Raw genomic sequence first — 22,357 nt, 5'->3', positions numbered from 1 at the left:
GTGTTTGCATCTCCTCCGTAAATAAGATTTTTTCCTTCAATTTATATCCTTTATTAGAAAAGCTTTTGGTACCCGTCGCCTTGGAAACGTATCTCCAAGTTAAACCGTTATGTTGATACTAGTACATTTTCATTTGACCCATATGTTATTTAGGTTGACTTATTTCCTTCTAGTTTAACCAATTTCTCAAAACAAGTCCACTTTCAAGATTTCGTAGAAGTTGACATTTTATTTATTTTGAATATTTTTTATTCATGTAGGAAGATTTAGTTGTCTTGACAAATAATAATAGTTAAACAACGTATAATTTTGAGAGCCTGCACGAACTTATTTTTAAGTATATCATTCACGGACTTGCATTTGTCTTAGACTCAAGCTCTATTTTAATATCCAAACCGTTCAACTCCTGTAGTCCTATGCTCCAACAAAGAATTAAGAAAACTAATTGATTTAGTAATCATCACAATTTAATTTCTTTTTACAAATTCCCCACTCCCAAGACGTAATTTGTATTGCATGATTTTTGGATCAAGCTAATCTGAATGTTCAAAATGATAAATTGATGTCGACTATAACTCCTAGCCTTCCAAGCTATCGATGCGGTTCGATTCTTGCATATAAATAGAACCTTGCTACTGACACAACAAAACTATACACAAATAGTGCATAGATTGTGTTGTGAGGCTCATTATGAGTCCCATAAAAATAATTCGAGCCGTTCATTATGTTTAGAATATTTTTTCAAGGGCCCTCACGAAAAATCAACTTAATCCGATTCCTATAAATACTTGATCTAATCTATACACAAATAGTGCATAGATTGAGCTGATTTTTCACGGAAGGCCTTGAAAAATGTTTTAATCATAATGAATGGCTCGGATAATTTATGTGGAATCCGTAAGAAGCTCCAAAACACATTTTGTGCACAATTTTGTTGTGTCCGCAGACTTTCCGATATAAATATGAAGATTATCAAAACCTTAAAATGAAAAATCTCAGATTATTGCACTTATATTACTCCCTTTATATTTGGATCAGGTTTAACGAATAAATTTGTTCCAATTAATCTTTTGCAAGGGCCAATTGGTCTTTGAAACAGCTAGGGGGCAAACTGTTAAAACCCTAAAGAACAACAAAATGGAAGAACTAAACCCTAAACCCCTATCCAGTTCGCTGTTACAGTGAAAAATCTGCAAGACCAGACAACGCCAAATTCGTTCTTCGCTTTCACTCGGAAGATTCTTTCTCTCGGCTCTCCTTCTGATCAGATGGCTTCAAGGTGCAACAGATTCATCAACAGAGCATCGGTTTCGTCCCTCAAATCCGCCATTAAATCCAATTTCCGAACCAATTCGGCTTCCGTCGACGGATCTGCTTCCTCCAAGTTTCCCCTCCCGGCTAGATCCACTTCCTCACCACTTCGCCGTCTCTCCTTGTCCAGGTTACGCCCTTCCGTTGTCAATCTCTCTCTCTCTCTCTCTCTCTCTCTCTCTCTCTCTCTCTCTCTCTCTCTCTCTCTCTCTCTCTCTCTCTCTCTCTCTGTACTAGAAGCAATGGCAGACGCAGGATTTGTGTCTATGGGGTTACAATAAAAATATATTTTATACGTATATATTGTTACTCGTGAGGTCCGAGGAAGGGACGATATTATGTGTATATCACAGTCACTGTTTAATTTTATACATGCAACCTAAAAAATGATTGATAACTTGAAATTTTGAGAATTTTTACTCCAAATATATAGATTTTTTAAGGTTTTTTTTCACCTCAAAGGACTTGCAAGGGCTAATCCTATAGAATTTTTCCTAACCTACCTACAAATTAGTATTTGGAGGTGTGCAGGCCCGGGTCCCTTTATTGCACCCCGTGGGACTGCGACTAGAAGGTTGGGACACACTGTGTACGTACACTTTTAGGATTGTTTTGCATAGTGGGTAGTGGTTATGATAAGGTGGTTTTTATCGTTTAATCTTTTGCCCCGAGGCGCAAATGTCAAGTTACAAGTGATGCATTAATGATTTGGCAGAGGGGCATTATCGGAATATTAAAGCATACTCAATCTTATAAAAAAGAAGAAGAAGAGGACACCAAAGATGGGTTCTCCCTCTATATATTAGAATAGATAGCCATATCACGCATATTTATGTTAGTGTTTAGATATGTATATGGACGCGTGATCATCGACTTGTTGTATATTGTTGGAGATTTTACTGATGCAGCATGCAAGATTGAATGAGCATTATTTATTGAGACAATTCCTTTGCGTTCCTAATCAGTTGGATGTGCGCGTGCACTGTATACAAGAAGAGTAATGGTGAGAACGGAAGAGTCTTACAATAGAAATATGGGTCATTTACGAGTTAGTGAGTCGTGAATATTACCATTAGAAGAACTTTATACGACTTTGCTGTTGGTGACTCGTTCTTATTCTCCCCGTGTTCATTTTCATTGGAGACCAGGTAAGAGCATTGGAACGACTGCCAATACCTACATGAGGGGAGGATTCTTTAGCTTTAGGACTATGCCTTTGCCGACCTTTCCATTATTCAGGCCAGATTAGCTTTAGGATCCTATTGAGTTTGAGACCATTGGCTAAATATGCATTACAATTAATAAAAGGACCCTAAATAAAATGGTCTTTGATATTGGAAATGGGGAAAACTAGTGATGAGACCTCCGTACTGTCTGAGTTGGTTATGGCACCACGGACCAAAATTTTTAGAGGAAAAAAATTCACGATTCCTAGTACTGAGGCTATTGTATAATGCCATGGCCCTATATTTAGCATAAATTTTGGTTGCTGGACATTATTAAGGGACCTATTATATAATACCATGGCCCTATATCCTTCGGTTGGATTCAAAATATGTATTGCCTCGATTTTTTGGTGCCTCGATTTTGGATCAAATTTACACATTGGATAGAAAACTATTGTTGTCTCGCTTCTATTTTGTCTCAGATATAATTTGGATCACAAGATTTTATGTTTCATTGAATAAGAAAAGGACCATGTTTGCTTTGTTGATCCTAGGTACCAAATTTTTTAGAAGCCCCTCATAACACGTGTTTCAAAAAGACCATTAAAGAAAATGTGGCTTGCTCTGTCATAACAATGATTGTTGTTTATGCTCGAGTGATTGCCTTAGACTATTTACACGTTCTTGTTTTGAGAGCTGCACATTTGGTAGATGTCAAATGATTTGGATTTTTTTTCTTTTCATACTGATGGTTTTTATAATTTATGATTATAATTGGTGAAAAAGGAGTTTCATGACTCGGCATTGTAATTGGTGAAACCGTGAAAAAGAAGTTTCATGATACGTGGATACTTCAAGTTACTGTTGTTTTACGTATGTTAAAGTAATTATTAAGAGATTGCTCCAAGTAGCATATAGATTAATTGCCACATCGGGAATAATAAGTGTGGCTCGTGGTAGGTTTGAGGCCAATGGCCAAAATTGCGGAAAAAGAACTAAAAGACTCTTTAGTGAAGGTGTTGGCTTCTATATTGATGTAGGGAAAAAAGTAGTGATGGTTTTAAGTGTGTTAATGAGGCTCCAAATTATGTACTACCTCCGTCCCAAATGTTCGGTCCGCAAAACGAGAACTTAAAAAAAAGTACATTTTCTACAGGAAAAAATTCCTAACTTTTTTCATAACTTGAAAGAACTCTTGGATATCTAGTAAATATTGTTGAAAAAAGGTTTGATTTTTTCTTGGAAAATTTGTATTATTTTTAAGTTCTCGTTTTGCAGAACGGACATTTATTTTGGGACGGAGGGAGTAGTTCCAAGTAGTAGGCTACTGGTCACAAAATTGTGATTCCTACTAACAAGGCTACTGACTAGTGAGATTTCTGGTTGTTGGAGACGCTTCATTTGAGGACATATGAATATATGATATGATGCCTTGACTCTATAGTGTTGGATTCAAAATATGTATTGCCGTGGTATTACAATGCCTCAATCTAAAAAAAACCTTCCAAAACTGATGTTGCCTTGATTCTATGTTGCCTGAGATTGTATTTGGATCCAATTTACATGATGGATCTGACATTATACGAAGCTTCAAATAGAAAAATGGCTGTTTGTATTTGATTCGTCATCAGAACTTTGATAACTCCGTCAATGAAAAATGTGTCGTGTCAAAAAGATTCCGGAAAGATATTTACTTGACAGACATGTCGTTTTCCTTTTGGGAGGGTTCTGTCTTGCTATTCTTTGAAAGGACACTAATTATGCATTTATTCTTGCAAGCAACTACCTTTGGTCTTTTATAGAGATTGCTATTATTGATTTTGAGATTTTGTAGGGATTGAATTATTTGGATATTTTAATTCCAACCGTTTCAAGCAATGATACTTCTAACCAAAATATGTAGTTTCTAGTTTAGACAAATGGCTACCTAATAATATGTGTTTCTAGAAAAGGACTAGTGGTTGCCACAAAAATTTTGATGGCTATAGATTCAATTTGAGAGACTAATGATGATATGATGCCTCGAGTCTATATAAGCTTGGTGGTTTGAAAATATATATTGCCTCGTGTTACAGTCTTACAGATTGTCCGAAATTAACTAATTGTCACCTTAATCTATTATCCGAGCGTGGTCCCCCTCTCCACTCGTTGCTGATTAGCATTGAGTTGGATGCTTGAACACCTCAATTCTTGGATGCCTCAAGTAAAAGGAAAAATTCTTCACGGTATCCAAACTAATGCTGCCACAAGTCTATATTTCCTCCGATAGAATTTGGATAAAATTTACGTTGTTCTAAATTAGATGTTGCATCGATTGAGAAAACGATTGTGTTTGCTTGATGGGTGATAGGAGCCGGAATTGCGGTTAGTCGCTTGAAAAAATGTGACATATCACAGAGCCTAAAAAGAAATGAGGCGTACTGTATTAAAAAAGACCCTAATTTATGCTTGAGAGGTTGCTACTGGACTATGGTAGATTTGCCCATTTTTAGAAGGTAAATGCTTTTGATTTTGTACAGAGACCGTGATACATTCAAACAGGAATAATAGGCAACATGATGCTTTGAGCCCCCTCAACGTAGTGTCCATAGTGGATGGGGCGGGGGGGGGGGTGTGCGGTATATATAGTGTACCTCCATATACATAAAGGCCTTGCGACAACTGCAAAATATTCATCCCCATTCCCAATGTCTTCCCCGAATTGAATTCATCTTCGATACCTGCAATCAATGGCTCAGAGTAAAAGGTCGTTGAAAGCATCGTTTAAGGCTTAGACAATCTAGTAATTTGTAGCATTGGCAAGACCGTCAATACCCACACAAGGGGAGGATTCTATAGCTTTACGACTATGTATTTGCAGACCTTTCCATTATTCAAGCCAGATTAGCTTTAGGATCCTATTGAGTTTGAGACCACTTGCTAAATATGCATTACATTGAGTAAAAGGACCCTAAATAAAGTGGCTTCAATATTGGAAATGGGGAAAAACTAGTGATGGTACCGCCATACCAGCTGAGTTGGTCAATGAGACTTCGGACCAAAATATTTAGTGGCCACAAATTCGCAATTTCTAGTAGCAAGGCTATTGACTACAATAATTAAATTTTGGTTGCTGGATCAAATTTATTCAAGGGACCTATGATGTAACGCCCTGGCTCTATATCACACAGTTGGATTCAAAATATGAATTGCCTCATTTTTTGGTGCCTCGATTGAAAGGAAAAGTTTGATCAGATTTACACAATGGATCAAAAACTATTGTTGTCTTGCTTCGATTTTGTCTCATATGGAATTTGGATCACATTGACATGAAACATCAAGATTTTATGTTGCATTGAATAAGAAAAAAACCATGTTTGCTCTATTGATCCTAGTTACCAAATTTTGAGAAGCCCCTCATAACTAACGTTACGTTTCAATGTGGTGTGCTCTATTATAAATATGACCGTGATTTATGCTCGAGTGATTGCTTTAGACTATTGTAATGTTGCATTTGGCCCCCTCGTTGTGAACTTCCTGTGTCCACCACTGGATGGATACCATCCCCACCTACATGGATGCATATTTTCACCGAATATTTTCCCAATAGTAGTGGTCTTGCTGGTATGACAGAACTTAAAGAACCTCGATATGGTTTTGGGGCGGGTATGGTTTTGTATTCCCTATCCCAGAATAGCCGTGTCTGCCCCAAATGTGGTTGTAATTATGTACGTACCTGGTACCCTTAGAGTTATATATTTGTAAATTCTACCATGATATGGCATGGCCAGTCGATTGAAAAGTCTACCCTCCTGCCTCTTATTTTGTCTCAAATTTAATCACGATAATTTCAAGTTCACATGAAGGAAATTGAAACTGAAAATATGTTTTAGACTTGTGATATTCTGGTGGTTGGAGCAGAATTGCTGATTTGTAGATTACTGTGGTTAATAGATGTCCATCAGAGCTTGGATGCGTGCAATCTTTGTTGCCTCTTCACAGTGCAGTTGCTGCAGCCAGGATGACATCGCGGCTGAGCATAACTTCGAGGAGTTCCAAAGCTCTTTCACAGGGTACACTCTGCCGTACCTCTCCCGGCCTCTAGTATATATATTTGTTAGTTGAATGTGAGTTTGATGCTTCTCCATTTACATGAAAGCTTATTATTGTGCCTTGAGTGTTCAGTTTACATCCTTTAATTTGATTTTTTTTCGTCTGTGCATCTGACATTTAATTTACTTCTGTGCACAATTCGAATGCTCGACCACAACATTTACCTAGGATTTTCTAGTGTATCTGGACTCTGGAGTGATTCCAAAACTACTTGACTGCAGCTCGTAGTTAAAGTTGGTGTTAGGAAACCACGGACCTATGTACCTGGTTTTCAGTGGGCCAATAATTTTATAGCCACTTCTGCTCATCCAAGCATTTTGAAGCATTAAATGGAAAAGATGATAAGTTTGACAGACGTTACATTAAGTCGCATAACTAGTCATTAGAATCAAGCCAACCGATTGGTTTCATGGTCCCTCAAAAAATGGAGAAATATTTGGTGAATCTATTATACCCTGCACCCTTGAGATAGAAAAATTAGTTGAAAATCCTGCAAGAATGCAGTACTTTTCAGAACTAATCTCACAATATTTGTGTACCACGGGTAAGATGTGCTATAAATGTTGTCAATGATCTGAAATCATCTTCTTTCAAGTCCTTTAGCCTTTAGGTGAAGAAATAATATTGTACTCGAGGGTGAACTATGTTATTGTGGTCACTGATCAATAATGTTATCACATTGTTCATTAACTTTTTCTTATTTTGGGTTTTGGCTGAAGCATATTAGTTCCAGTGGCTTAAAGGTGTCACATGTTTTAAGCGGTTATGTACACTTAAACATCATATGCATGTAAATGCATTTGATGTTTGTAGATATGCATGTGGATGACGATGAAGAAGAAGATTAAGAAAGAAAACCTTAGTAATCCCCATGCCTAAGGAACCCTTGGTTTCCTCGAGCCTGAGGAGGAACCCTAGGCATTCCTGTACGGCTGTACCCAAGGAAGTTTATGGCATCCGCACCAATTCTAAAATATAATTAAATTCATTCCAAAAATTAATTGAAACGCCATCGGTAGTGTCCGTTAAATGGGCTCTTTCAAATGGTAACAAAAAGATAAAAGGTAAGACGGTCTCTAACAATATTCCCAAGGATTTAAGATCAAGCGAAATGCTAAAATAAAAACTAAATCTACTAAGATTTTTGTAACCATAACCATAAAAATCAAATATCCTCTAGGATTGCCCATTGGTGCATATGTACTAACAGATGTCATGTGTGGTGTGTGGTGGAGGAGAGACACACAGGGCAGAAAGACATTAGTCAACTTGTGAGCCCGGTTATCCTAACCAATTTATTGCATGTCCAATTTGATTGTTTTCCAGGAGTTCAACCATGATCTGGGTCATATTTTGACCAAGTTCCACTAAGGTTTATCCAATTTGACGCCTGCTCATGTGTTTGACAGCCATTTCTGGTTTTGTTTTTGCTCCCTGTACGTTGAAGTTTGAACCTAAAAATTTCCTTCCCTAAGATAATTGAAGTTGAAGTCAAACATATGATGCCCCAGATCTGAAAACGTTAAAAACATCTAATGCTTTTGAGGCACTGTAGGTGGGCTTGGAGTAAGAACTTAGAAACATGTGATTCTTCTGATCACGTAAGGTTAGAACATCTGATGCTTCTGGGACACTAATTTCGGTTTGTTGACTGCTCTCTTTGTTAGATCTTCCTTTTATCCAATCACTTTAAGAACCTCCCCTGTGACAAATTGGCAATGTTCTTGGAGAAGTGCGTCCCTTGGGTATCTGACTGGAATATTTGGTTCCTGCAGGCACATGAGTATCCAGTGCTTAAAAGGGATATACTGCGATATTTACGACACCTGCCAGTTCTCAAGTATGACTGTTCTGTTAAGAGTTTAAAAATATATAATTATTGCGGAGAACTTTAAAGTGGGAAACATTAAACATTTTTCACTCAATCGTTATTGCATTGATCCTCCCAAATTTTCCAAATTTATCCACAGCTCCTTCAATGTGAAACGTATGGATCATTTTGCTTTTGTGGAATAAATTTAACCAGAGTCTTGCAATTGTAATCTTTACTTGTCTGATTTCTGATTCATGGTATTGCATCATGGTACTGTTTAGCTCTTCATTTTTGAGCTTGATTGGACCCTTGATTTTTCTTTCAGAAATGGTAGGCAACAGGAAATGAAAACATGAATTTGTCCATGAAATGTACGTGGCATCCATGCGTGTGGGGCCTTTGCTCCTTTTCCATTTCTTTTACCTTTTCTTTTATTTCTTCAATTTTCCCTCCTTTCTCCGTTCGGCGCCAAACATTTGGTCCAAAAATTGGCTACGTAAGTTAACTCTTTGTTTTCGACTTTTTGGGGTGTTTGGGTTACATACATCTCAATTAATTTCCTTTCCGGTCTGGTCAAAGGCAGGACATTCATGCCGGGACTAGAACCAAAAATTACTCTCTTGCATCCTGACCCCAAGAATCGAACTCAATTGTGTGGAGAGCAAACCTACCAACCAAACGGACTAACCCTTGGGGCTATGGAAGTTAACTCGGACGACAATATATAGATCATGGTAGGTTCGGTCCCGATGTTTGGGTTGCCCAACCCAAGCCTGACCCCAATCTTGGTTGCCCACTTACTTTTTTTTGACATACAAGCTTTTATGTCTTTTTATTTTTTACGAGTTAATTTTTTTTGACAATACAAGGTTGTTTTCAATTTTTACAAGACTTAATAGTAAGTGGGCAACTAAGCTATATATTGTCATCTGAGTTGACTTTCAGAGCCCCAAGGGTTAGTCCGTTTGGTTGGTGGGTTTGCTTCCCGCATAATTGACTAGGATTCGATTCTGGTGGTTAGGACGCAAGAAAGTAATTTTTTGGGAATTTCTATTCCTGGCGTGAATGGCCTGCTTTGACAGGACCAGAGAGGAAATTAATTGAGGTGTGCGTAAGCTGATCCAGACATCATTGACCGTGGGAAAATAAAAGTTAACTTGGTTGCCACGTACATTTCATGGACAAATTCATGTTTTAATTTCCTGTTGCGTACCATTTCTCTTTTTCTTTTTTTATGAGAACAATTTGTGATGCTAACTTTGAATGGAAACATACCTTACGTGTGGCTTTCTGCATTTTGAGGAGTCTACTGGAGGAATTAGAAAGGTTATATTCGTGATGCATTGAGAAGCTTGTTTGCCTATATTATACTTCATGTGAGATCGTGTACCTTTGGTCTAGAATAATTATTATTCTTTACTAGTAAAAAGAGTATCATTAAATGGACACCAAGGGGGTGTCACCCAATTACATAACAAGGAGGAACGTACAAAAGGGATGGAATTAAGTCCTTCCCAAAGTGTTACAATACTGAGAAGTCTACGAACCTAAAGGAGAGACAAAATTCCCCCGTGATCCAAAACGCTAATGCTCTAAGTAAAGCCAACTTAGGTCTCTAATTAGCCATTTGGACATCAATCAAAAGTCATATTCCTTTCCCTCCAAATAGTCCACATCATGCATATGGGGGACACTATGCACGCCTAAGTAAGCCTTTTAATCCATATATGTGCGTCGCTTTTGCAGCTAATCACATGAGTTGACTATTAAATCAGACATACGGTTTTAAAATTTTCTTAACTTCGTGGTTAACTTGCATTCAACCGAACCAAATTATTTTGATACGTGTTCAGTGTTCCACTTAGAGACCATTTTAAAATTCACATAAACAAATCACATTCAGAAGAGGTAGCATTACGCTCAACCAAGGCTTTGTCGTCCGTACTGTTTGCTCGTTGCACGATGGCACCTCGTTAATTTTGAATCAGAAGAAACTTCTGATTCCTGTCGCAGATGTATCTGATGGTGGCAAGTGTGAACACTCGTCATGTTTAAATCCAGACCTCGAAAGATTCCTACTTTCTTTCTTCCAGGCCTCCCTTCCCCATGTTACTTTCTTCTTTTTCCGGAATTTCGAACTTCTTCCACCACTATGCGGGGGTTATGTGTTCTATCATTGAACTTCCTTATAAAGCCTTAATTTATGTTGTATGGTAATCTTGTGTCATTTTCTCACCCTTGTTCACTTTTTTCTAGTGGCAAGTCACTTTAAAAATTCTTCCCTTCATTTAGATGCTGATAGGCCATCTTAATCAGAACATGAAGGTCTGGGGTGAAGATGGAATGATTGTATTATAAAACCAGATTTCCTTGACATCTATTTTGATTTGAATGCATTGAGAGATCACATATATTTAAGATGACTACCATTAGTAACTAGCCTGCTCCTTTTCCAGATGAAAGTGATGGAACGTGAGACATTGTGCCTTTTCTGGAGGTGGGCGCTGTCATCTTTTCTCTCACAGAACTCATCGATCATTGATGTCGTGATATTGATAATGTAGCCATTTGTTACAATCTATTCGAAACAAAATCGTTTTACATTAAAATGGGGTTGGGGTTTTACTTCATCTTCCTCTGTGATTTTGTTTTGGTGTCAAGTCTTGTTATTAACGCTGTTAAGCTTTCAACAAGATGGTTAATGTTTATCTATTGGAGTGTTCTACATTATTGGTTTCTGATACTATGTTCCCTTTTGCTGTTTGTTGAATTAGAGCTTGGTCAATCAGTTCCGAGGTGACTACAGTTAGCAGAGACTGGCGCTATGAGGGGAAAAAAAATCTCCTTGTGATTGGATATGGAAAAGCAAGGTTTTGTAATTCATCCCGGCAAACTTATAATTTAGGAGAATTGCTTTGAGGTTTTTCCATACCTGGTAACTATTTTGGTCCGCACAAACTCAGATGGAAGTGATCGTGTGGAAATTAGTGTTGAAGAAAAACTTTGCCTATTATTTTTACATGAGATTTAACGGCTGTCAATTGTTCTACACTCGTAGTTGCTTTTTTTTTTTTTTGGTGTGGCGTTATTTTATGTTCTCATGATCCCGCATCCCTTGTCCTATTTTAGTGTTCGATATGAGATCAAAGCAATTAGAGCGTCGAATTTTTAGTTAATGTCTGCTAGAATTACTAATGAGGTTGTAGCTTAGTGGTAAACAACCTACCCCCACAGGGTTTGGGTTCAAGAGGTTGAAGATACAAGGCGGGCAGACAATGCCTTGTAACTCTGCTGGCCCAGCTGTGACCAGCCTTTGGTAGGTTGGTGGAGACCTACAGCTAATGGGTTCACCGCGGGTTTAGAGTCCTGATAGTCATGCTCACGAGTGGTCATTATAGTTGGTCACACTCTCTTTTACCCTTTCTGACTAGCAAAGAAAAGATGGTCTGCTAGGATTATCCATCAGCTTTTAGCAAGTCTGATAACTCCAGAACGTCAGCCAAAGAAAGAAACTTACATCTTCAACGGTTGTCGAACTCACTTCTTGCAAGAGGGGTATGTTCCAATCTGGAAGTTGTGCCATACTTTTCGTCCACTAATTTTGTAATAACGATTAGAAATGTCGAAAGTGAAAGCCATCAGACAATATCAGTATGCCCTCAATAGGAAAAAAATAGCTTGCCAATTACAAAAATATGCTCTCAATAGCTTTAAGTCGCACAGAGAAATTCCTTGCTTGCCAATTACATCATCAATCCATTGCAACATAATTCAACTTGTTACTACCAAATTATCTATTCAATCCAGCTACAACCAACTTCTTTTCTCACATTTCTCTGCCTCATCACCTCTCTAACTACACTCACACCACCCCATTCTCCATAAGTTGCATAAATATTGGACATCATAACATAAACAAACTCCTTATCCCCTTCCAATTCAATCACCTTAGCAGCAGCTAACTCTGCAACTTTCAGATCCCCACAAGCTCCACAAGCACCAAGCAAAGCTCTCCACACCAACCCACACGATCCAAACCCTAGTTCACATATCATCCTCTCTCCCCTCCACACCTCTCCCCATTGTCCCATTAGCCTAATCATCGAAGCACAGTGCTCAGGTGTCGCGTCAATCCCATAATTCTTGATCATCGATTCAAAGTAATGGTTTGCAACCTCATATGGAGTTCGATTATGCCAACACGCAGATAAGACATTGAGGAAAGTGATTCCATCTGGTTTAAGATCTTTTACCATTTTCAACTGCTCATAGAGCTCAATCACCTTGGCCGAATCACCATTGTGAGCAAACCCTGATACCAATGCGTTCCACGTTACCAAATTTTTTCTGGGTAATGATTCAAAAAATTGTTCGGCATCTTCTACCTGTCCACATTTGAAGTACATATCAATTAGAGCACTCCCAACAACAATGGATGCATCCAAACCACACTTTATCGTGCAACAATGGATCAAAACACCCCATGTAAGACTAGAGAGGCTAGCAATGCCACTTAATATGATCGAAAATGTGAATTGATCCATTTCTATGTCATTCGAATGCATACTACTGAAGAAAGCCAGGGCTTCTCGTGCTTGGTTGCGGTTGACATATCCTGTTATTATTGCATTCCAAGAAGATGAATTGGAGTTCGGCATACGTGATAGTATGTGAATGGCAGCGTCGATGTTTCCAAACTGTGCGAAGCCGTTAATCACTTCATTGTATGAGATCGTATCAGGAATTGGCATCTGATGCAAAAATCTGACTGCTTGTTCAAGTTTTCGGTTCCTAGCACTTGCTGCAATCGCTGAATTCCAAGAAATGATGTCCTTGTCATCAATTTCGTCGAACACCCAAATCGCTTCTTGAACAGACCCACATTTCCCATACATGTCAATTAAGCAATTTGCGATGATGACGCTACATTCCACACCAACTTTCACAACTTTGGAGTGAATCAATTTCCCCAACTGCAGCAAGCTTAGTTGGCCACACACCGATAAAGCGGCCGAAAAAGAGAACGAATCTGCACAAATCTCAGACCTGTCCAATTGAAGAAACAAATCCAATGCACTCCGAAACTGCCCAGAATGCACGTAGCCAGAGATCAACGAATTCCAAGAAACTTCACTTGGTTGAGGAATTTCATCAAACACTTTGTGGGCATCACCCAATGAATCAAATTTCACATAAAAATTGACGAGGGAAGTGGAGATGAATACATTGGGTACAAACCCAGCTCGCAGGGCGTAGCCGTGAAGTTGAACTCCGTAAGAATGGAAACCAGTTTTCGTGGATGATCGGATCAGGTGCACCAGAACGTAGCCATTGGGTTTGATACCAGAGTTGAGCATTTCTGAAGCACCAACCAAGGCCATTTCGGAGTTGGGACTATTATGGGTAAGGCCTGAAATGATTCTGGACCACGATTTGAAGCCATCACTTTCTGTGCTGAAGTAGCTTGACACCAGGAGATAATGCGGCTGCTTCTGTTTTTGCAAGTAATTCTTGACTCCCTTGAAGAGAGATATGAACATATTTAAACAATAAAAACATTATGGGACTAATATTCATCTGTACCTCCAATGCAATGCATTACGCCCAAATTTATATTCACAAATCCGTGCACAAATCCAAGAACCGAATACGGCCTTACCTCTTCATACATGAGATGTTCCAAAATTAATAATAATCTTTTTGGTGCGCATCTCAACAAATGTCTAGGTCATTCACACCGGTCACTAGCAGGACCATTTAAAGCAATAAAAACCCAAATGGACTTGCGCCAAGAGGAGCGAATCCCGGAGCTTGAAATACAAGGCCAACGTTGTTAAAATGTCCACTTTTTCAAGGGAACCCACGACTCAAAACTCCCATAACTATATGTGCACTAGAAGTTCAAGAATTGGTTTGTATTCCTCAAGATCAGCCATCCTTCAATTAAAAGTGTTATACCCCTTTTGGATGGCATGAAAGGGGGAATCATTTCAGTTACTGTATTTAGATAATTAAAAGAGATGAAAAAAATCGTGAGAAAGAAAGAACAGGTAAGAAACCACAATAATTTCTTTTCTCTTCCTTTTTCACAATCCAAAGGGCTCTTAGTGCTTTATCGAAATTTCCATTGGAAAGTTGGACAGAATTCCAAATGAATCTCATCTGAAATGATGCTCAACAAAAATGAAAACAAATCAAACTAAGCATACCAAGCTGCAGCAACATATATAATAATAATACCCAAAAGGCCTTCATAGTAAAATTCATGACAAGTCTTTCTTATAGATCATAGACAGCTTAGGAAGCAGGATCACCTAGTGCCAACGACACAAAACGACAGACATAAACACGACTAGCCAAGGAGAAAAACAAAAGCAACACAAACAAACTGACTGACCAGTGACCAACAACATAAACCAAACAGCGTCGAGAAACAAGACGCTAAGAAAGAGAGTTTGAGCTTTAATTATCGAAAGCGATCCTATCCATGATCCGAGCCACGACTTCCTTGGAGTCCTTAAGCAACTTGATACTCTTGTTCAGCCTCTCGCGCTTTTTTGCAGCTGATGGAGACTCTTCAAGCATCCTTTGAATTGCACCTGGACCGCCCCCTTGAGATCCCATTAGCTCGTTGACAATCTCTGGTTCCATGTGGCGATCAACCAAGTTCCGAACATGTAGCTGCAAGTGCAGAGCCAAGCTATCGACTAACCTTTTCAGAACAACCTTCCAATATGCAGTGATCCTCATTTTCATGTCAAACGCCTGCTCTCTAACATTTGAAAGACCGCGAAGATGCCCAATCTGTATATTCCCGAAACCTTCAATCGTTATCTCTGAGTAGTAGGGACTATTTATGCGCTCTATGCAATTATTCTGTTGAGCCATAAGTTTACCCCAGTCTGACATGTAATCCGGACTACACGTATAATCTGTTTGCTTCTCCATCTCTACAAACTCCATTACTCTATCAAAAGACTTAGCTTTCATCTTTGCCAGCAGACTATGGATCGCCCTTCTCGTAGCCGATTGGAGTTGAGGGTAATTTTCGCAATGTTTTGTAAAAACAGTTGTAACCACAGTTTCAATGTAGTTCCACACTTTCTCCATGAAATCAATTGGCGCATTGGATATCTGCTCGACCTTTTTCTGGAGGATTACAAGAAAGGCAGTGCGAGGGAGGAAGTTGGGGAGCTCAATTCTTTTGGCTTCATCTAGGATCCTCATCTCATCCACAAGAAAGTTCTCAGTGGACTTATTTTCTGCACTCTTTTGAAGCTCATCGGCGAACTGGTTCAGCATTTCAAACAACCGAGCGGTGCAATGCATTGTTTTGTCTTCTGGGTATTCATCAAACTCTCCTCTCAAGAGTATTTTTCTCAAACAGTCTTTGGATGAACCAATGATCCTCATAAACACCGTCATTGCTTCAGCAACTGAAGATACATTCTGTGGCATTTTGCTCAACTCTGATACATTGGAATTCAGCTTGTCATTTATCTTTCGCACAATATCCGGCAAACATTTTGAGATAATTGTACCCTGTATCTGTACCAGCTTCTGAGCAAGAACTGGTATCCCAACCATGGACTCATCAATCCTTGATAACAGAGGATGATTTTGAAACAGAGAGGCTTCTTCCATGCGGGCTTGCTCATAGGACTCGTCCCCAATCCGATTCCTCACGCAAACATAACCGAGCCCAATGTTCACATCATCAGCAGTAACCTTCTCAAGCAAACCTTCAGGTGCTTTATCAGCTTTAGTAACCACAGCTAGAGTCCTCTCACCGTTCTTGTCGACACGCTGAGACATCCTAATTGATTCACAAGTAGGGAAATCAACAGAAGCAGATAAAACATTTAGTATTATACTCTCTTCTGGTGTTATATACTCCATAATAATCCCAGATATCTGCTCATATATATCCTCCGGTTGGCCATGAACAGGCACCCTAGTGATCCCAGGGAGATCCACCATAGTAAGATCCGGAACACCTCTCTTCTTTACAACCAGAGTTAATGGGGTGTGTGATATTCCCTTCCCACGGCCTGCAATCTCATCAGTGGCCAAAACAATGGCTTCCGCGATCTGGGTTTCGTCCGTTGGGACCGTTTTGCCTTGGTACTCCAGGTGGAGCTCCGGTTGAGGATTTTGGTGCTGTTGAAGCCTCATGATCAGGGGAACCCTGGTGCAAATGCCTTGGCCGCGGGGGAGACTTATGCCGGCTAGGGACTCCAGCACACTTGATTTTCCGGATGATTGATCACCAACCACCACTATGGTTGGGAGCTGGATGCCCTCTTGGGCCACTTTGAGGTGGCGCAGCTCGTCGACCGCGTCGAGCAGAGGTCGGATGCGCTCGTTGAAGGCAAACATCAGGGGCGGGTGGGGTGAAATGGGAACATGTGTTTCTTCTCCTTCTTCAGCCACTACTGAGAGTGGCTGTGCATGAAAATTGGCTATTGGATGGCCTTCTTCGTCCACCTCATGGGTTATCTGCTGCTGTTGTTTACCATGCGAGCCCATTGAGAGAGAGAGAAGGAGAAGAGAGAGAGAGAAAGACGCTTGGTGGAAGACTGGAAGTGGACTGAGGGATGCCAAGTCTAGTACACAATAATTTAAAGGGCCCTTTGGCGTGACTTTTTCCAAGTCTTTTTACTAGATTTGAATTAAATTGTTACATCACATCGGTGGATCGGGGAGCCTGAACTGCAACATTTGACCGTTCGTTTCACGATCGATAATTTAGATTTGCTGACGTATTCTTACTAGTCAAAATTAACTTTAACTCGGTAAGAGTTATCAAAATAATTAGAAACATTAATTGTCGAAATAAACGATTTGAATACTACACTATATTGAGCACTACGAGAAGGTCACTACAGGCTCTCCAATCCCACATCATTCGTTCTTCATATGAAAAAAAAAAGTATAAAAAATGAGTAGTTGTGGATCGATTCCCCCTAAAGTGTAACTCTTTCCGGTTCCAACAATGGGGTTAATTTTGTGTTTTCACAACATTGATTCATGATAGTCCTACCCTGCCATATCTAAAAATGGCAACGGTGCAGTTCGATAAAGTTATTGGCAAAACCTAAACCGAAACAATTACTTTAAAACCAAAACCATGTCCACAATGGACGGTTTTTATTTTATTTTTTTATTTTTTTATCAAAACCATAATCGAAACCACAGCTTTCGGTTCAGTATGTTTTTTCACCGAATCGGAGGTCAAAATTTTTAATAGAGTTTTAAAGATACAAAATATTCAATAGTGAAATATCTGTGGAAGTCAACAAACTAATACACTATTACACCAATGGTTCGAAAACACTAAAAATCATTGTCCAACAACAAAATATCCAAAAGGCAACAAGCTAATACAACAAATGTTCAAAGACAACAAAATAACATAACGTATAAGGGTAGTTTTCTAATTATATTGCAGTGCAGTTGTGGTTATATTACGGTTCGGTTATAGGCTAATATCGAAATTGAAACGAAATTGACCGCTTTTTAAATTCAATAACCAAAACCATGGTTAAAATTTCGGCCAAAAACCACACCAAACGGTTTGGTCCAATTTCTTTAACCAACGGTTGCTGGCCGAGACAGGGCATTTTGCCTTTTGAGTTTTGTGTTTTTATTTTTTGATTTTTGTTACATTCGCATCCTATCTTTTGAATTAATTATGACCAAAAACAAAAGTGAAAAAGTAAAAAGTAAAACATTACCATCAAATAATTGTCTCTTTTTTCTAAAGTGTCATTTTATATGGAGTTTTTTCAACACAAACTCATATTTTTATACCTTTTTAATTTATCTCATCAAAATAAATGAATGTTTTTCAAAAATTACAACGAGAAGTTAAAAAAAAAAAAAATTTAAAAGATACGGAAAAAAATACTACTAGTAGACAAAAAAGTTAGGAAGGAGGAATAATGGAAGAACGTTCCACCAAAAGAAAAAGGGAACAAATGAAAAAGCAGATGTACGAGGACGGAGGGGACCACCAAAAGAAAAAATAAAAAAGCAGATGTACGAGGACGGAGGGAACCAACCACTTTATTGGTTGGACGGTTCCACTTCCGCACAACGACATATATAATTGTTTTATTTGGGGTGTGATTTTGCCTTTTTTTTTGTTTTTAATGTCATTTTTCTTTGTGTCTTGATTGCGGTCCGTTTGATAACAGTGATAGATGAATGAGATTTGTAAGGAGATGGAATTAAAATCGAAATTGATAATAAAAAAGGATTAATAATGAGTATGTTTGTTTGAGATGGAATTAGATGATGAGATTATTAATATCATGTTTGTTTGAGATGAGATTAGATTGATAGAAGAAACTGGTAATGAGAAGGGATTGAAATTGGACTATAAATACCAAATCCCAATGGGTATTACTAATACCCCTAAAGTCCGGCTTCCTTATCCCATGGGATTCACAATCCGGAGTTATTTGTGTTACCAAATAAGGAATTAATAGTCCAAAGAGACTATTAGTCTAATCCCATGGCCGAATCAAGTTATCAAATAGGGCCTAGATGATTTGTTTTGTGAAAGAATGTGGGTGACATTAACAAAAAAAAAAATCAATTCCCTTTTACTTTTTTTATGATAAAACGGTCTTGTCAACCTCTCCCTAGTAGATAGTAGGCACGGGTAATATTCGAAGGAAAATTCTAAAATCAGCTCAATGGACTGACAATAGTAAGTGTGTGAATGTATATTAAAGGGTGTAAAAAGTGCACAGAAATACATGTTTTTTTTGTCTTCTAGCGTATTTATCGTCAGCCAGTGGGCTGACAATAACAAGACCGATATTCGAATATCAATATACATTTTACATATTATTAGGGCTGTCTACGGTTTGGATCGGATTTCTATAAATCCAATTATAATTTGTATCACAATTTTTAGAATATGCAATTCAATCCTAATCCAAAAGTTTCACAGTTCAATTCCAATCCGAATCATGAGTCAGGGTTCAGTCACGATTTTATCCAGGAATTTTCTTTCATAAAAATAAAATGAATAAATGATGCTACTGCTAACTAAAAATGCAAAGTGCAATACTTAATTATTAATGTTATGGAATGTAATAACTAATACTCCGTAAGTGTTTGTAACCTTTCTGATTTCACAGTTCAAATAACATTACAACAATTCAACAATTTAATTCCAGTTCAAAATCCAGTACCCCCTCTCAAGTCCCCTTCTCCAAAATCAAGGTAACATAAAACAGGAGAAAGTGGACTCCGAAGTCTTCCACATTTTCTCATGTTTGATAAGTGAGTTAGAAGTTGGGATATGATTGCTAATTCTGTGGGACCTCTAACTCATTATTTGGTTGCACAAAAGGGGATGATATTAGGATGGACATGGGATTATCAATCTTCCCAATTCATGGGATTAACAATACCACCTCCTACCTGGTATTACTAATCATTTCCAAAGCTTTGGCTGCAAAATGACCTTTTTGCCCATATTTTCTTCATCGATCAATTCTTCATTGATATCCACAAGGGCAATGTTGAAACTTCATTATTCCAATTATATCCTATGTGTGTGAAACAAATGTGATATTCTTAATCCCATTTTCTTACGAATCTCACTCTCTAATTCTATCTCCTTACGAATCTCACTCTAATCCCATCTCCTTATTAATCCCACCATATCTAACACAATTATCAAACGAGGCCTTTCTTTTACTACCGGTATTCATGCTCTTGCTTCTTTTTTTTCCCTTACAATTATTTGGGCAGACCGTAAAAATAGACCAGACCATTCAGTTAGTCCATTTGTAGTTTCTTTTCGAGCCCGTTTGGGTAATCTGAATACTTCATGTGTTTGGAGCTCATCAATGATATCGATTATAACAAAAATCAAGTTGATTGAGTATGGATTGATGAAATTTTGGAATGCATTTATCTTGAAATAATCGGATTAAATGAGTTTTGTGTAGGTGTTGTAATCTTGTTATGTGTTCTGAAACCAATAGAATCTGATTAACTTGAGTTTTGATGTGACTAATATTTTTGACAAGCTCTAAATTATGAACGATTTAAATCATCAAAATAGACTTGGATGGACCCACGAATTACCTAAATGGACGGTCCAATTTATTTTCATGGACCAGACACGCCTTTTAAGAGGTCTTTCGCATTTTTTCCTACTTTTACTTTATCAGTCCCGCAAATAGTTGCCCCTAGAGCAATACTTTAGGTGCAATAAATATACCTAAACCCATGAATTGTGTTCATAGGTACTCACAAATCATTATTTATCGCCACTATTTTCTTAACTACCCATAAATGTTTGTAATACCTTTTTTTAATGACAATACCATCCTCATTTAATTTCCTTTTAAAAATGGCAAATGCAAATAAATAAACTACGTACAAATGGCACTGGAATGGCAAATGCAAATAACCGCACAAGAATCCGTCCGATCAATGCTTGATGGCAAATGCCGCCGGATTCAACCGTACAACAAAAATAAAAATTAAAGTTGTATAACAACCGTACAAAACTCAGGTGAGATAACAAAAAAAAAAGAAGGACCAAAACTCCAATTTCTAATACTCCACACAAAATATAGGATTCAATCCTATGTCGCTCGAAGTGGTTTTGTAAAAAACGAAAGCCTCCTCTTCACTGAGAAAACATTGTCCGAATTCTGTACTTTTCACTAAATTGTTCATCTCTTCGACCAAGGTTATGAATCCCGTACCGTACCGGCCGGTACGGATCGGTACGTAACGGTATCGTCCATATCCGGTACCCTACATCTCTAATTCCGTTCCGGTTCAAATACCGGTTGGTACCGGACGGTACTGGAGATACCGGTCAATACCGAACTACTTTTAAATTAATTTTTTTCTTCAAGTACCGGCCAATACCGGTTAATACCAGACGGTATCGGACAAATACCGGAATATTTTTTTTTTTGGTTTTAAAAAGTGTATATTATACTATAAATTCTTTTAGGTAGGAAAATAAAACTAATAGCGATCAATCTGAAACGGTACCCGGTATCTCACAGGTACCGATACGTACCATACTAGTGAGAAAATCGGTACTCTAGCCGGTACGGTATTCAGAACCTTGTCTTCGACACTTTTACCCGATTCTTTCCAAATAACTCAGAACAAAGATATGAAAATGAAAATAACAAAAAGTTCACCTTTATAATTTGTCCTCAAAAAGGAGAATTAACAAGCGAACACAGAGTATGTATTATTTTTTGGAAAATGATTTTGTCACTTTATTTTTTGTTAACGTCACTCCTCTGTAAGTGTATTTTTACACTAAAAATACACTTACAGGGAAATAGCGTTAACAAAAAAGAGAGTGACAAAATCAGCACCCTATTTTTTTTTGCCCTTTTGAAACAGGTGGTCAGAGACTCAGAGGAATGTATAATGCTCCACCTGAACCTACACTTTTGAGAATTGTTTCTTATGGAAAAGAAACTGGCGCAAAGTTTCCAGGGGAAGAGTCATATGGTCAACTGATTAGATTTTCCCCCAAAACAATAATTGTTTTTCTCACCTTAAACATGGAAGAATAAGAAGAGTCATGTGGTCATTTTTGCCATTCAAAATATTGTTTGATTTCTTTTAATAGAGTGTTTTATATTCTCAATGTAATTATTAGTAGATGTTGGAATGAGTATAAGAAAATGTAATTAAAGCATTTAAAAGACCCCAAACTTGTGACTCAAACTTATGTCGCAAGGGCACCTTGTAGCATTTGCCTTACTTTATTTATTGAATGATTCTCGTGATGACATCATGATAATGATGTCATTGGAGCAATGAAGGATGTCATTGGATTTGAACCTTAGCAATGAAAAGAAAGTGTGAGGGGCGGTGGAATTCAAGGACTCCGATCCACTCCAGTTTCCTTCCCTCCAATCCGGTCAATTTTTGGGCCGTTATGATCTAAATCGCTCACTTTTTAAAA

General features: G+C 38.1%; 3 protein-coding genes across 14 annotated transcripts; 1 reads left to right on the top strand and 2 right to left on the bottom strand.

Annotated features, from left to right (window-relative positions):
- The first annotated feature begins 1,086 nt into the window (after positions 1-1,086).
- On the top strand, positions 1,087-11,436 carry LOC131333144 (protein NONRESPONDING TO OXYLIPINS 2, mitochondrial-like). Of its 12 annotated transcripts, none has more exons than XR_009201734.1 (6): positions 1,087-1,441; positions 6,411-6,529; positions 8,125-8,175; positions 8,345-8,409; positions 10,839-10,879; positions 11,157-11,436. XR_009201734.1 is itself a non-coding variant. In XM_058367502.1 (4 exons), exons 1-3 carry the CDS (start codon positions 1,269-1,271, stop codon positions 10,856-10,858), a joined length of 312 nt encoding a protein of 103 aa, XP_058223485.1. In that variant the 5' UTR covers positions 1,087-1,268; the 3' UTR covers positions 10,859-10,879; positions 11,157-11,436. The 12 variants fall into 12 exon arrangements, 3 of the variants coding, with proteins under 3 accessions (XP_058223485.1, XP_058223482.1, XP_058223483.1); XR_009201731.1 differs by having other exon boundaries at positions 6,411-6,583; XR_009201735.1 differs by lacking the exon at positions 10,839-10,879.
- Positions 11,437-12,027: 591 nt separating this feature from the next.
- Positions 12,028-14,162, bottom strand: LOC131333143 (putative pentatricopeptide repeat-containing protein At5g47460). The gene has a single exon (XM_058367498.1). The coding sequence runs from the start codon at positions 13,920-13,922 to the stop codon at positions 12,177-12,179; it is 1,746 nt and encodes a 581-aa protein (XP_058223481.1). The 5' UTR covers positions 13,923-14,162; the 3' UTR covers positions 12,028-12,176.
- Positions 14,163-14,608: 446 nt separating this feature from the next.
- On the bottom strand, positions 14,609-16,983 carry LOC131334855 (dynamin-related protein 4C-like). The gene has a single exon (XM_058370148.1). It carries the CDS (start codon positions 16,909-16,911, stop codon positions 14,845-14,847), a length of 2,067 nt encoding a protein of 688 aa, XP_058226131.1. The 5' UTR covers positions 16,912-16,983; the 3' UTR covers positions 14,609-14,844.
- Positions 16,984-22,357: the final 5,374 nt, after the last annotated feature.

Source organism: Rhododendron vialii, chromosome 7a, assembly GCF_030253575.1.
Source record: "Rhododendron vialii isolate Sample 1 chromosome 7a, ASM3025357v1".
Classification (NCBI taxonomy): domain Eukaryota; kingdom Viridiplantae; phylum Streptophyta; class Magnoliopsida; order Ericales; family Ericaceae; genus Rhododendron; species Rhododendron vialii.
This window is presented reverse-complemented; position numbering and strand designations above follow the sequence as displayed.